The sequence below is a fragment of the Carlito syrichta genome, unplaced genomic scaffold, assembly GCF_000164805.1.
Source record: "Carlito syrichta isolate Samal-C Ts95f unplaced genomic scaffold, Tarsius_syrichta-2.0.1 Scaffold287940, whole genome shotgun sequence".
NCBI classification, from domain to species: domain Eukaryota; kingdom Metazoa; phylum Chordata; class Mammalia; order Primates; family Tarsiidae; genus Carlito; species Carlito syrichta.
This window is the reverse complement of record NW_007232036.1, coordinates 173,208-187,833: the sequence shown is the minus strand read 5'-3', so window position 1 is coordinate 187,833 and position 14,626 is coordinate 173,208. Positions and strand designations below refer to the sequence as shown.

At 31.4% G+C, this 14,626-nt stretch overlaps 1 protein-coding gene across 5 annotated transcripts in view; it reads left to right on the top strand.

Moving 5' to 3' along the window:
• Positions 1–14,626, top strand: part of C2CD5 (C2 calcium dependent domain containing 5) — a 93,147-nt gene that overhangs the window by 21,315 nt on the left and 57,206 nt on the right. For 2 of the 5 annotated variants that reach the window (XM_008053183.2, XM_008053180.2), the window contains exons 6-8: positions 722–920; positions 6,190–6,341; positions 10,878–10,963. In XM_008053183.2, coding sequence (XP_008051374.1) covers positions 722–920; positions 6,190–6,341; positions 10,878–10,963 — 437 coding nt within the window. Of the gene's footprint in view, positions 1–721; positions 921–5,110; positions 5,236–6,189; positions 6,342–10,877; positions 10,964–11,565; positions 11,599–14,626 lie in introns of all 5 variants that reach the window. The other 3 variants (XM_008053181.2, XM_021710029.1, XM_008053179.2) reach the window with 2 other exon arrangements.

Here is a 14,626-nt window from a genome sequence, read left to right as displayed (position 1 = left end):
TGTCCTCTAATACTTCTTGTTCAAATGAACAGGTATTAGATTCTTTTCACAATCTTTCCTTGAAAACTTACTGTAGTGCTGTCTTCTACCCCTTCTACTACTTTCTCTACCACTCTTGACCCCATTCCTTTTTAAAATTTTTCTTGGAAGAATTGTTTAGCACTAAAATTTATATTTCTGTGTGTATATGTTCTATATATACCATGTATGCTCACTTATATAGTAACACAAACAAGTATATATGCTATATTTAATAAATATGTGTTATATTTGTATTCTATATACTTGTGCTATATGAGATATATTTAAGTATATATTGTATATTATAATGTACTATAATAGAATTATGTTCTATATTCTACAGATTATATTTGCTTACTTATATTTTTATCAGTTATCCCATCAGTTTGTAAACTCCACTAGATTTAGAACTTTACCTTTCTTGTTCAACTTTGTATCTCTAGAACTTAGAGAAAAGGAAGAACACTAGCACATAGAACCAAAAATTGTTTGATAAATGAATGCATGAGAATGAACCTTACTTGCCACATCTGTAAAATGCATCTAATATTTTACCTCTCTGAAAGCAGGAGACTGGATTAGATAATCTTTTAGGTTCTTTTCAAGGTCTAAAAATGTATTATTTTTTGACTTGTTTTTTATCATTGCCATATCCAGCTTTATAACATGTAATGTAGAACATTTTCTTCCATTTTTGTAGGTGAACTGCAGAGGAAGATTGGCTTGAAAGTACTTGAAATGAGAGGAAATGCAGTTGTTGGGTACTTACAGTGTTTTGATCTGGAGGGCGAGTCTGGGTTAGTGGTACGAGCCATAGGAACAGCGTGTACTCTGGATAAATTAAGTAGCCCAGCGGCATTCCTTCCTGCATGTAATTCCCCATCCAAAGAAATGAAGGAGTAAGTATGAATCAATTAAATTGTTCTTATGGAGATTGCATTTTCATTTGATTTGAAACATTTTAGAGTTGTTCAACATACCTTTTTCCTACAATGATTTTTATCAGAGATGACTGCCAAAGTTTAAAACTTTAAAATATAATTTAGATAGTCCTTGTATTTTATTTATACTGTCTTAATATAAAACTCAAGTAACATGAAATTGTACTTATTCTAGCTCTTTTGTTACTTTGTATCTGAATCATAAAATGAATATTCATGCATTGTATAGAATTTTACTTGTTTTTTGAGGAATGCTTCAGACCCTCTAGCTGATAATTCAAATATGCTTATGATTGTCAACATAGTATAGAAAGCTGGAAAGACTGAATTGTACAGAAGTCTCAGACTCGTATGTCTACAGAGGCAAGGCAGTTGATAGCAATGAAATACTTGGGTGTAATTAAATAGGGACTACTTGGAGTCTGTGTAAAACTGAGGTTGGCAGACTTTTTCTGTAAAAGGACAGTGAGTATTTCAGGCACTGGCTACACAGCTTCTATCTTTATTTACAAATAAAAAAATGTCTGATGATCCTTTTTCTAAAGGAACTTAGAATCATACATTTTTTAAATACTTCCTGTGATCCTGCAAAACCCTTCTGTTGGCTGAATTTGGCCTGTGTAGGTGTCATCATTGTGTCACAGGCAGAGATTCTCAAAGTGGTGTTGATGATATTGTCAACATGGAATTTTGGGGCGTAGGTTGTTTTGGGGACCAGAGATGCTTGCTATCATACATAATAAGAGACAACCCTATAGGATGAAGATGTATTTTGTCCTAAATGCCAGTTATGCTTTAGTTGAGTACCACTGATCTTGAGTGTCTTCTTGATCAAGGGGTGCCAAGCCTTTTCTGTAAATGACCAGATAGTACAGAAATAGTTTCTGCTGATACTACCTACATAACTCTGTCATTATAGCTTGAAAGCAGGCAAAGGCAGTATGCAAATAAGTGAGTGTGGCTGTGTTCAAATAAATCTCATTTATTTACAAAACAGATGGCAAGATGGATTTGGTTTGTAGTCCACAGTTTGCTGACTTCCCTTCTAGATAACCAGGGCTTCAGAAGTCTCTTAATCAGAAAACCTAAAAAAGTTTCCCAGTTCAGGAATGGTAAGAGGGGTTAAATAGAAAGCAATCATAGTATTATTTTTTTTCTCTTTGCAATATTTTTTAAAATGAAATTTTTGTCCTTATATTAAGTTTATTCAGTTTGTTAACTCATTTCTTTTCTGCTGGCTGTTAGTTACTTTGATTACAAGAACGAGCACCATATTACATATTGCCTAATTTATCTGGAAACACATTGACAAAATAACTGTTTTTTATAAATTGAAGAGTGAACTTGCTTTGTATTCCATTTAAAATATATCCTAGAAAGATATGAATTGCCAGCTGCCACAGATGAGAGTCAGATCACAGATATAACTTTCTCAGGAATTCAGATTTTTTTTTCTTTCCATAGCAAATTTTTGTAAAGACTTAATAACAAATTTAAGTAAAATGCAAATTTAAATAAGTTGCTTAGAGGAAAGAGAAAGACAAAGCTATATCACCTGCTTGGTTTCTCCCAATGAGATGAGGATAGTGGGGAAATGCGTTTTGCCTGCATTTAGAAAGAATTCCATTAATGTAAACCCCCTGGGGTTGTGTAAATTTTCTTCTTTTCTAATCTTGCAGCCATTTGCCTTAAATTGTCGACCAGTCACACCATTACAAATTTAACTTGTTTCGTTAGGATTTTCTAAAGACATCTTATTACCTAAGTGAAGTTATTCATAAACAAACAAACAAAAACTCCTCAGTACTCAGGCAGCTTTATTTCAACCAGGCTCAGCTTCATTGTATTTTTGATAATAGATCAATTTGGGTGCTATTTCAAAGCTTAGTTTATGAGTCAACTGATTATATCCTGATATTTTTCAATGAACATTGTTGATTCTAGACAGGAATTTGGTAGAAGGTAGTTTGTGTTCCTGTCTGAATGGACAGTGACATTAATATTAGAAATACCACAAAGGTATTATTATGAGGAAAGCTTTCATGCACCAAGACTGATTGATCTATAAGATTACATTATGATGATGCTCCTGTGTATTGGAAATTTAATTTGATGTCGTCATTTGAACATTTCACAATGTTCATTATATTTGTTCACTTTATTTCATTTTACCTATATTAATGACATGTTCTACTTAAATTTGTTTCTTATTTTTAGATGTTTTGTGTAATGCATATAAAGTCCTTTGGTGTTTTCTAGCTGAACTCTCTTGGTGACAGTACTTTTAAATATGATTTATTGCTTCTCTACTTTAAAAAAATGCTTTCTACTATCCTTTGGCTATAAATTCTGTATATGGTACAGATTCTTAGACTCTCCAAGTCTAAACATTTTTGGACATTTTCTCATTTCTGCAGAGAGATAATAAAAACAAAACCTCATTCAGTTGTTTGTATAAAAATAGCTCACCAATGAGATGTTTGATTTTTATCAGTTATAGTAAACACCTTTTAAATTTATATTAGCAGAAACATTTATCCTATTGTAAAATCATAATATCTTCAGAAAGTAGTCCTGTAGACTCTAGGAAAGACCATTTTGGTCAGTTAGTGATCGCTCTTGTTTGACCCTTGACAAACTGTGAATGGGAGAATGTTCCCTGGGCAGTCAATAGTATAGGAGTGGAAAAGAAAAAATGATTAGGAAAAGTTGGGCTCTTGGCCTGTCTTAAATATGAATTCTAAAAAATGGGGATGTGATAGTTTTTCAAAGTGTATTCATGTATGATTCTATTTCTCTCATTGTGTATAAGCAAAGACATTGCACAGTGAAATAATTGCTAACATGAAGTTCAGGGTTCTAATTTATGTAATATACCTCTTTACCCCATTCAGTGTAACCCTTTTATACAAATTTCTTCTCAAAAGTTTTAACAACTTTTAAAACTTTTTAATATATACACTTGTATATATATACACAAGTGTTTTAAAACTTTTTTATATGTACACTTTTTTATATATACACTTGTATATATACAAGTGTACTTTTGTATATCTGATCTAAGTATGTCTATATATACTAGATGTGTTCTATTATAGAATGTAAGTTGATACCTTAAAAATTCTGATTCTGAAGCCGGGCTTGGTGGCTCAACCTATAATCCCGCGCCTTTGGGAGGCTGAGGTGAGTGGATTGCCTGAGCCCGCGGGTTCGAGACCCGCCTGGGCAGCGAGACCTCACCTCTACAGTAAATAAAAAAAAATCCGCCGGGCGTGGTAGCGTGCGCCTGTAGTTCCAGCTACTTGGAAGGCTGAGGCGGAAGGATTGCCAGAGCCCAGCAGGTCGAGGCTGCGGTGGCCACTGCACTCCAGTCTGGGCGATAGTGAGACTCCAACTCAAAAAAAAAAAAAAAAAAAAAATTCTGATTCTGAATGTAGTTCATATAATATATGAGAGCCAGACAAAATTTTTACATCACTATATCAATGAGTACCAGTGTGTTTTTAAAAGCAGTGTCCCTTTGCTTTATTTCATTTCCAGTGTAACCTGGTTTTAAGCTATATATTTGGTGTGTTGAAATATTGGAATGTGTATATCTGCTTTTGTCCATTCAGTTCATGCTTTCATTTTTCATATTCTTAAGTACCTTGTCTTGAGATTTTAAACAGAAACAATTGTAAAATTTTTTCTATAGAAAAATATAGTTAATTATATCAATAATTTATATCTCAGTTTCAAAGGTAGTATAAGAACTTTATATTTGATTTTTCACTTTCATGGATATTTTCTCCTTCCCATAACTACTATATAGTAAGTTCTATTGTGATCAAAATAATAACAAATGTTAAAGGAACTTAAAATGCAAATCTTAGTCTTTTTAAAATTTAAATTCATTGGCTATTCTGCTTGCTATTTTTCTTATTCACATTCCTAGTTTATTAATCTGATCCTTTAAAATTATAACAATAATAAATTAATATTTAGCTATTCTTTTAAAATTTAAACTTATTTTTTGCATGCTAGGTGTTTAAAAAAATAAGTTCTCTCCCCTAACTAAAGCTCCTTTGACATTATTTTAACAACATAACTTTGCAATCTGTTGTATGTATTGTTTTCTTTTCTTCCACTTTGACCACAAATTCCCTCAGGTCTCCGCTGGTTCATCCTCCAAGCCATGGATGCCGCTCGACTCACAACAGCCCAATTCACACTGCTACTGGCTCACGACTTACTCAGAACTTCTCTGTGTCTGTTCCCACTCTCATCTATACTGGTACGAGACTGCTCAGACTCCAGAGCTGGGGAGAGGCAGGCCACGGGCAGAGTGGCTGCAGAGGCAGGCAGGCAGGTAGCGTAGGCAGGTACCACAAGTCTTTGCTACCTCCTTTTCTTACTTGAAGTCCAGCTGCAGTGAAGAACTTCTGTATTTGGCTGACACAGAGGCTTTAACTATGGAAGTGAAGGTGTTCTTCTAGCTTCCAAAGTCTCTTCCACAGATCCTCTAAGAACCCTATCTTATAGATGTATGAGGAAAAACCTCCAGTATGATTATTTCTGCATTTGTGTAGAAATAAAATTGATGATTAAATTCTAAATGAAATGGCTACCAAAGCTTCCAATTTGCTTATTTTCATTATGTATAAAACCTATTGCAGTAGGTTCTGTTTCATTCTGTGGAAGAGAGCTATTGGAAAACAGGTAAGCAACTATTCTGCATTAAATGCAATGTTTCTGTGTAGCTGTATTCATTTTTCTCTCTGCTGTGTTTTTAGCTGTGGCACTCTTGATGCTATAGGATAAGGAAACATTTATTTCTTTTGAAGATATCTGTGTGTGCAAATATAAAAACAATTATGAATATTTACACACACCATTTATAGTTATCATTTTTTCTTTTGTAACTTAAAAAAGCACTGTTTATTTGGAACTATTTTGTCATATATTATTTTTATTTCTCTTTTTAATATTTTTTACCCCCTTAGTCTATCATTTCATGCTTTTTTGCTTTTTCACTTGGCTTATTAACTGTTTCAATGCAGATCATATTTATCTGGAGAATGTTGAATGGTTAAACAACAATTGATTGTCTTTGGCCTCATTCCCAGCTCCACACTTAAGAAATGACTGCTGGCCCTGCCCCAATACTTTCCTGGTGTTTGGATCATGCTGCCATCCGTCAGGCCATTGGCACATGACTGCTTAATATTTCTCCACCTTCTTCTGGCAGGATTCCCTTCAATGAAGATCCCAATCCCAATACTCACTCATCAGGACCCTCAACCCCTCTGAAAAACCAAACTTATTCCTTTTCACCTTCCAAGTCCTACAGTCGACAGTCCTCTTCTTCTGACACAGATTTGAGTTTGACACCCAAAACTGGTAAGGCGCTTCCACCCACCTTTGTTTTTTGTTTTTTAAGAATTTGTTTCTGTTTCTTGTTAGCTTTCCATCCAAATCTTTCCTCCTGTTTTTGGCTTTTAAGTTAAAAGACAATATGAAACTGATCATTTGCAGTTACTGCAATTAAAATATGAAAGTTTTATATAGTTCAAGGATTATCTTGTTCTGAGATATACATTTTGGTTGATTCAATCATAGCCTAGATACCAAGTTCAAGATTTATTTTTGTGAGTAGATTTTTTCATTCCATGCTGAAATTAACAGGAATAACATCTTAAAGCATTTGAATAGAAAGTAACACTAGTAGCTTGTGATCAAATTTCTCATGCAGTATAAGCATTTTTGAATTCGTTGTTTCTGCCTATTAATGAATTTAATTCTAGTATCTTTATCATAAAAGAAATCTTAACCACAGAAATGGTTATATTGAAGTATATGTATCTTTTATCTATTTATTAACTTGTTATTTAAGATGTTTGGTTTTCCTAGTTTTACTCTCTAGGTTAGAAAATAGTATTTTCACTTTACTTATTCTTGAATTTTTCTCAGTTTATGAAATTTATAATTTCTTCCTTTCCTCTTTGTATTTTGGTGAATAATTTCTGAGTTTTTATGAATATGTTTTATGATAAGAAGTTGATAAATCAGTTTATTGTACTTTAAAATAGAAGTAACGTATTCAAGTTTTTATTAAGAAAAATAAATTTAAAAAGTTAAGGTTAATGGTTTATAATTTTTATGAAATCTATCAGATTGATTAAAACATAGTTCTTATTTGTGTTAGTTTTTAATTTATCATCTGTAATAAGAAAAAACAATGAAATCTTACTTCAAACTAGTGGTGCTTCTAATGAAAAGGCATTTTTAAAAGGCCTGTAGATTTTATTTCTATTTTTATAAATGTAGTCACAAAAATATAAAGAAGATAATTATGAGCACCAATTTCTTTGAAAATAATAGCTTTATTTTTGCATATACATAATTGTGAATAATGTCCAAAAAAAATGTAATATTTGATATTAATGAATGCTTTGGAATGTGGCATCATAATCATTTTCATGCCATAAAAACTGAATCATTCAATTTGTAGTGAAAACAAATTTTAAAAGTAAACAATAAGAGATACTAGCCTTAAAATTCATGACAATCAAAACAAGAAAGACTTAGGATAGTATTTGAATAATACATTTTTGAAAAATATTTTTGAAGCTTTGGTCTACTAACTGTATTCTTGGCTGTTTTTCAAAACTCTTACCTATTAGTTTTCTTTGCTACCAAGAGGTGAAATTTTGAAAGTATTTTTTTGGTCTTTCAGTTCCTTTTTTTAAATTCATCGAAAAGGCCAAGTCTAAAAAAGAGTGTCAGTAAATTAACTGAACCAAACTTCTCTTCCCTTAACTTTCTAGTAGGCAATCAATTGTTTAACAGTGAAAACTTTTCTGAACTTTGTCTTCTAGCTCTAAATTTTTAATCTGTAAACATTTATGAAGGAGGTATTATTCTCATGTATTTCTATATTTATAAACTACCTCTAAGTAATTTTGTTTTACCTGTAATTATTTATGACCTCAGTAGATTATTTATATTATACTGGCAATTTTTATACCTTGGCCTTATCCTGAGTCCCCGTATATCTCTGAATAGTTCCAAGGGAGACTCCTATTTCTCAAGGAGATTTAGAATGGCAAAATTACGATTGTTTTAAAAATTCAGAAGCTGTAATTCAGCATGTATTTCATGATTACCTGACTTTTAATTTATTTATATGCAGAATCAGTGTCTTGAAAAATAGTGGAAAGAAATAAGCTGATTATAACTGGTTTGGGAAGCCAAAGGTAGAATAAAGTTAATAAAGCTTAGACTCAGGAAGTTGGTTTTTTGTTGTTGTTTGTTTAAAATTAAAGCTATTATCTGCATTTCTGGTAGGTCACTTGTAAGAGATCTTATTTCTGTAGATTCTACATTTTGACATTTTGCAAGGCTTCGTTTTTATATTCTTTTCCAAGGACTTAACTGATAAGAGTGGAAATATAGATTGCTAGTACTAGAATATTGATTTGACACCTGACTTAAGCTAATTGTTACTTTTTTAGTCAGGCTTTTAACCATGTATAGTTTTTGTGATCCAGAGGATTTGTGACCCCTAGGGTACTCAAATCTCTGTAAATGCAAACCGTACTATAGAAAAAGAAAAGTATTACTCTACATTTCAAAGCTGAACAGAGAGTAGTTAGTATTTGTTTAAAATTTGCACTGACAACCGTCTACTTCATCTGATACTGAGTGTTTGACTTTTTTTATGGATATTAATGGAAATATCCGTAAATACTATCTTTTAGTAACATTTGAAGTATTGCACCTTTGCCACTTTAAATAAGGGTTAATATTCCAGGCAACATGTTCTGGCTTTAAAAATTTGAAAATTTGGTACATTTTGACCTTACAGATTCTTGAGCATTAAAAGGGCAGGTATCCTAAGATAGTGACTTAAAAATTTTTAATGAATGCAGAGTTTGTAAAGGTTTTGTTGCGATTGTGTCTTTTATTTACATGTATGCATATGTTATATAGATGATCTCGCTAGTGACTTTTCATTTGCCTAGTGTAATTTGTCTATACATTTAAAAATTCACTTTTACTGTTATGTTTTGCCTCATCATTGCTTTCCTTATCCTGCATTTTCTGATCATCTTCTGAATCTGCATCTGCTACTTTCCTCCACAGCTCCTTACCCACAGGGACCTAGGATTTACCTGTGTCCCAGTTCCCCCTCCCTCTCTTGTGGTTCCCCTCATCTTAAAAAGTCCTGTCTCCTCTTCTCGGAATCTAGCCTTCCCCCTCATCATTCTAGCATTGTCAGCCCAGTTCTGAGGAAAAGTGTTTCTTTCAGTGAAGAGCTGTTCCTGGCTGCTTCTGGTAGGATCAAATTATGTCAGCTTTTTAATCCCTTTATTTTTTTATACTATAAATAATTATTGGGTATTTTATACAGGATGTATTTCTATTATTTTTCTTACCAGTAAACAGAGTTAAACAATTAGAATTATAATACGGATATAATTGAAGATATAATTACGAATATTCTGCTAAATTATTTTATATATTAACAATTATATGTCTAAGGACATAGAACTGGATATTTTTAATAATTACTAGGTTTTTATTACTAGAGTTTCTGTTTTAGATGCTTTACTTTCATTCCCTTCATATCAGCTCCATTCACATTGGACCTGTGTCGTCATGTTGCTAAACCATATGGTTACACTAACTAATTATTCTGTTTGAATCAGTTTAAGTCTCATTTTGGTGATATTCTTTCATTTTCCATTTTTTTCTCTCTATTGCATTAATTATCAAATTATTCTGCTATATTTTCTGATATTTCACTTATCGCTACAAATTTACATTTTATTTTCTGACTTTTAATATGCTTCATATAAAGATCTTAGTTTCATTTCTTTGTTTAGTATTGTATAGTCTCTAAAAAATAATGCTTAGATTACTATTAGAAAAGTAAATTTCTTTTTTGTTTTTAAAGAACAGAATGGGACTATACACATGCTAACCTTTGTTTCCTTATCCAAGAACAGCTAAAAATGTATAAAATAAATTAGTTCCTTTTAAGTCATTATAGTAAATTTGGCTGTATGCATCTTCAGTTTTTAAAGGGGTGGGATTAACTCTAGTTTGTAAAGCACTGGCTTCTTCCCTGTTTCCTGCTTTCTATGATTCTTTGACCATATAGTTGATCTTTTGGTACTATCAAAACAATACTTAGAGAAAGAAATGTAAAATTAAGCCTTAAGAATATATTTAAAAGTTTGGGAAATATAATTCTTTCACCCATAACTTTGTATATTTGTGATGTGTCTAGTACATGTCCATGATTTTTAGTTTTAAAAAATTATTATGATGATTTTTGCAAATAAGCATTGAGAAGTATAAAATTGATGTTTTGTCATGATATCTAGAAATGGAAATTTATCAGAAAATAGATTTGAGTATATTTCAAATTTGCCTAAATTTCATGCTCTTTATTAGAGAATTCTGGAATATCTTAAGTGAGCACAGTTAGTGCTTTTCTTTATATTTAATCAAACATTTACTTCTTAAAAATTTCTTTTAGTATTCTTAAATTGTCAGCATAATAATTATTACTGGTAATTTTTTACTAAAAGACTCAACTTTAAAAAATAGAATGTTATGAAAATTATCATTACCTTAACATCATTTTTAAAATTTTCAGAACATTTCTATGGGCAACTGAAAAAATATTTCAAAACAAAGTATTCCAAAACTAACTATGGTCAGTAGGTCAGTAAGACTTTGACACCTTGCTTCTAGTGAAATCTTTGCGAATAAAATAGAAGAAAATACGTGCTTTAGTTGTCATCCCAAATGCTTTAAATATCATTTTATCATATTTCAACTCATGTTTATGAAGATGAATGCAATTAAAATTTCTGTTTCTATAGTTGTTTTTTTGGTTGTTATTTATGTACTGATGTTCTGTAGGAATGGGAAGTGGTAGTGCTGGAAAAGAAGGGGGGCCATTTAAAGCTCTTTTAAGACAACAGACTCAGTCAGCATTGGAACAGAGGGTAAGAGTCACTCGACATTCTTTGTTCTTATGCTGTTCTATGACCTTATTTTCTTATGTTTTCATGTACTTGTATGCTTTCATAAACTGTTTTTGGTCATATATCTATAATATTGAAATTTCAAAGTTCAAAATGTGTAATGTATCAAAGTAATTTATTCATGCATAATTACTGTTGTTTAGAAAAAAATTTTAAGCTATTTTTGTTTTGTCCTCCAATCTTTTATTAGAAGTACTCTTTTTGGAAATACCTATTGAATGCTGAAGTCATTTTCCATTAAAGTATAATATGCTAAAGAAATGGTAGACATTTTTGCAGAAAAATATTTCAGTAGCATTTCATTATATTAAAAATAATTCTTTAGTGTATTAATATATTTATTTAAGGAGATTGCTTTTATCATTAGCCAATCTCTTAGTGATAAAAAATGCACAAATTGTATATTTCCACAGAGTAATATAAAGAATGTGGTTTTTCAGTATAATGCATTTATTTTAAATATTACATGTTTAATATTTAGTTACATTTGTAACATGGGAAAATGAATAGTTACAGTTTTTGGATGAATTTTCTCTTTATTTTTTTTAAATTTCATTGCTAAGGGAGGATCGCCTCATAGGTTCTGTAGAAGGCGGGTATGTTTCTGAACGTGTGAGAGCCTGTTTTTTTGTATTGGAAGCTTTTCTAGTTTTAATCTTGATTATTTAAGTTTTATTTAAGCTTTTAGCAAATGTTGCCAGCTTTTTTATTTTCATAATGCAAAGTTTGTTGGTTTGTTTGTTTGTTTAACTTAATAGCACTGTGAGGCTCATGTTCTTTTTTCTACTAACACAGTGCATGGTTTTATATGTTATGTCAATTATTTTTAAGACAGTTCCATAGCTTTCATTATGTCTGATTTGGAACCTATAAGTATTTATAGAATTTTCTTTTACACATTTCGTTTTACAGTAGCATTTGGAAAAAAAGGTGAAACAGTAAATACTTGTACAAGGCTACATTTTATAAAACAAAGGTATTTCTCTTCTAGAGGTTAGCTCTTGAGAATAGTGTTTTTCAGATCTTGCTGTTACAAGTTATGCCATTTAATTTTTTAGTCTTTATCTCCTTATGCTGACAGTATTTGTGTATGTATTGTTTGCCTCTTGGACAAGGCTGGAGAGAGCAGAGTAATGAGCCTTTGCTTATACCTATTCTTTGCTTTATACCCTAGTAAGCAGCAGTTACCTTTTACCTACTTTCATACCTTACAGGCATGCTAACAACTGACACCAAAAGATACACCTTAGCATTTAAATCATCTATTAAAATCAAATATAAACTAAAAACATGGAAGAGAAGAGGGTCAGAGTGAAGTTGTGTGTGTCCAGTTAACCATTTTTTAGGCCAGGATGCTCTCACCACACCTACTCCCCATTTTATGTTCTTTACAGAGTTTCTCACACTAGGAATATGATTTCTTGTAATCTAATTACCATTTCAGAATTCACATCAACAGAAAAACCTGGGTTCCTTTGAAATTTGATATAATGAGATTTTGTCTGTGACTTACTTTATGTACTAAGAATTTTTAAAAAGCCATCTTTAATGGAAAAAATATTTAAGTCATTTTGAATTTAGTTTAGATAAAATTTATGTTTTCAAATATGTTTTTAAACATTGTTAAAATTTTGGACACATTAACACACTGAGCATACATTACCGGATAATCTTCCTGGAATTAACAGTAAAGTTGTAGAGAACTATAGTTTTCATTTATAACTTTGTTAATCCTGAGCTGGCAATATATCTGCATTATGTATTCATTATGTACTATGTCCTCAAAGTATCAGTGACTTGAATTTATGAGACTACTTCTGTACCCTGTGTATCTTGCGTACATAGTCAATAGCAGAAATATTATCATCTTTGGCTTTCCTATTCACCTGTGGCACCCAATAGTATGGCTTTTGTTTTTTAAAAAAAATTATACAGAAGTATGAAGAATTCTCCCTATTTATGTTCAGATATGACTTAATTCTGCCAATGTGAACACTAAGGTATGTCACTGACATGACCTGCTAATATACTTTTTTGTATTTATTTATTTAGTAGTCATTTCTATCCCTTGTTAAATGACCCTTAATAAATTTTATGTTTCTTTTTCATTGAGGAAAGATAAACTTTATTTGCCTGACCTTCTTTATTTATGGATTACTCAAGTACCAGTTCTCAAAAATAGAAGTGTTATTCTTTACTCTCACAAAAGCATTAACAACTGAATTGACAAGATCTTGGCAGTAAGGTGCCAGATTTTTGGGAGAGGAGAAATAGAAATAAAAATTTTATTTAGATTTTAGTTCCACCTATGAATTATTTCATTTTAAGTAAATAGGTTTATTTTTCAATAAGACTTTTGTTTCACCTGTAAGAAAAATGGAAGCTTCTTTTTAGTTTCTGGAATGTGTTTTTTTCTTCAATAAAGAAACCTAGTTAACTTTGTATTTCCCATTGTAGTTTACCGTGGGACCTTCCTATTAGTGAGGAACACACTTGGGAAACATTGATATAAACTCTGTGGTGAATTATGATCTTTTTTGGAAGTGGGAGTTAAATTATACAATAAATCATAGTAAAAATCTGTCATGGATTTTTATATCAGAAAGTTCACTCTTGTCTCTTGGGATAATATTTTATTTAAAAAATTAACTAAACATCTCAGAAAAATCATATTTAATTCTCTTTAAAAAATAATACTCCCATTGTGTTCTGATAACTTTTCAACTAGCCTATCTTTGAGCACAAACTGTTGAATATTTTTATGCCACAAAGCATCAACATGTAAAGTCCATTTAGGTATCACAATGAAAGATACTTTAAATATGAAGACTTTCTGGAGAAAATTTCTTCTGCAGTTCCTGAAATTCTCATTTAGGTATTGAAAGTAGGATGTGCTTGGGCTGATCTTAAGGAAGCTGTCTTTTTCAGTGGAAGAAATATAAATTCATCAGTTGTAATAGATGATTGATTAAAATCAAGTCCTTAATTCAGAATGACACAGAAACCAGATGATAACATTTTTCACCCAGAAAGAGTCTAGGCATAAAAGTCCTCTTGACTTCAGTTTTTTTTATATAAAAAAATGGTGATAATAGTACCATTCTCTTGGAGTACAGGAAAGGTTATAAAATATAGGCTACAGGGCCTCACATATATAAGTACTCTACAGTAGTTGCTGGTGATAAATGGTGATGATAGGTACTTAATAGTCTCCTGTAGCTTTCTGCAGTAGCTCCTTTAATTGGAGAATTGTCTGATGATGGAGTTTTGGTTAAATAATAGTGACATTTTTATTTATTATAGGTTACATTTTGGGTTTTAACATGCTTTGGTCTGCTGATTAGTTGAACTGAGGACATGTAACATAGAGTTTAAAGTCGGCACAATGGGCCCTTTGGCAGCCATTTTCCTGTGCTTTTCTTTCAGTTCAGCTCTGGAATGATGGTTTCCCTCTTGTTTCTTTAGTCAGTCTCCCAAAATATGGGGAAAAGAGTAAAGAATACTAAATTGAGAAATCTTTTTTTTCTCATATGTATCTAAAATCTCATACACAAATGTTTTCCAATATGTAATTTACCTAGTTTATTTTCTAGTTTCAAAAGGAAGTTTTTTTCCATTTAGCTT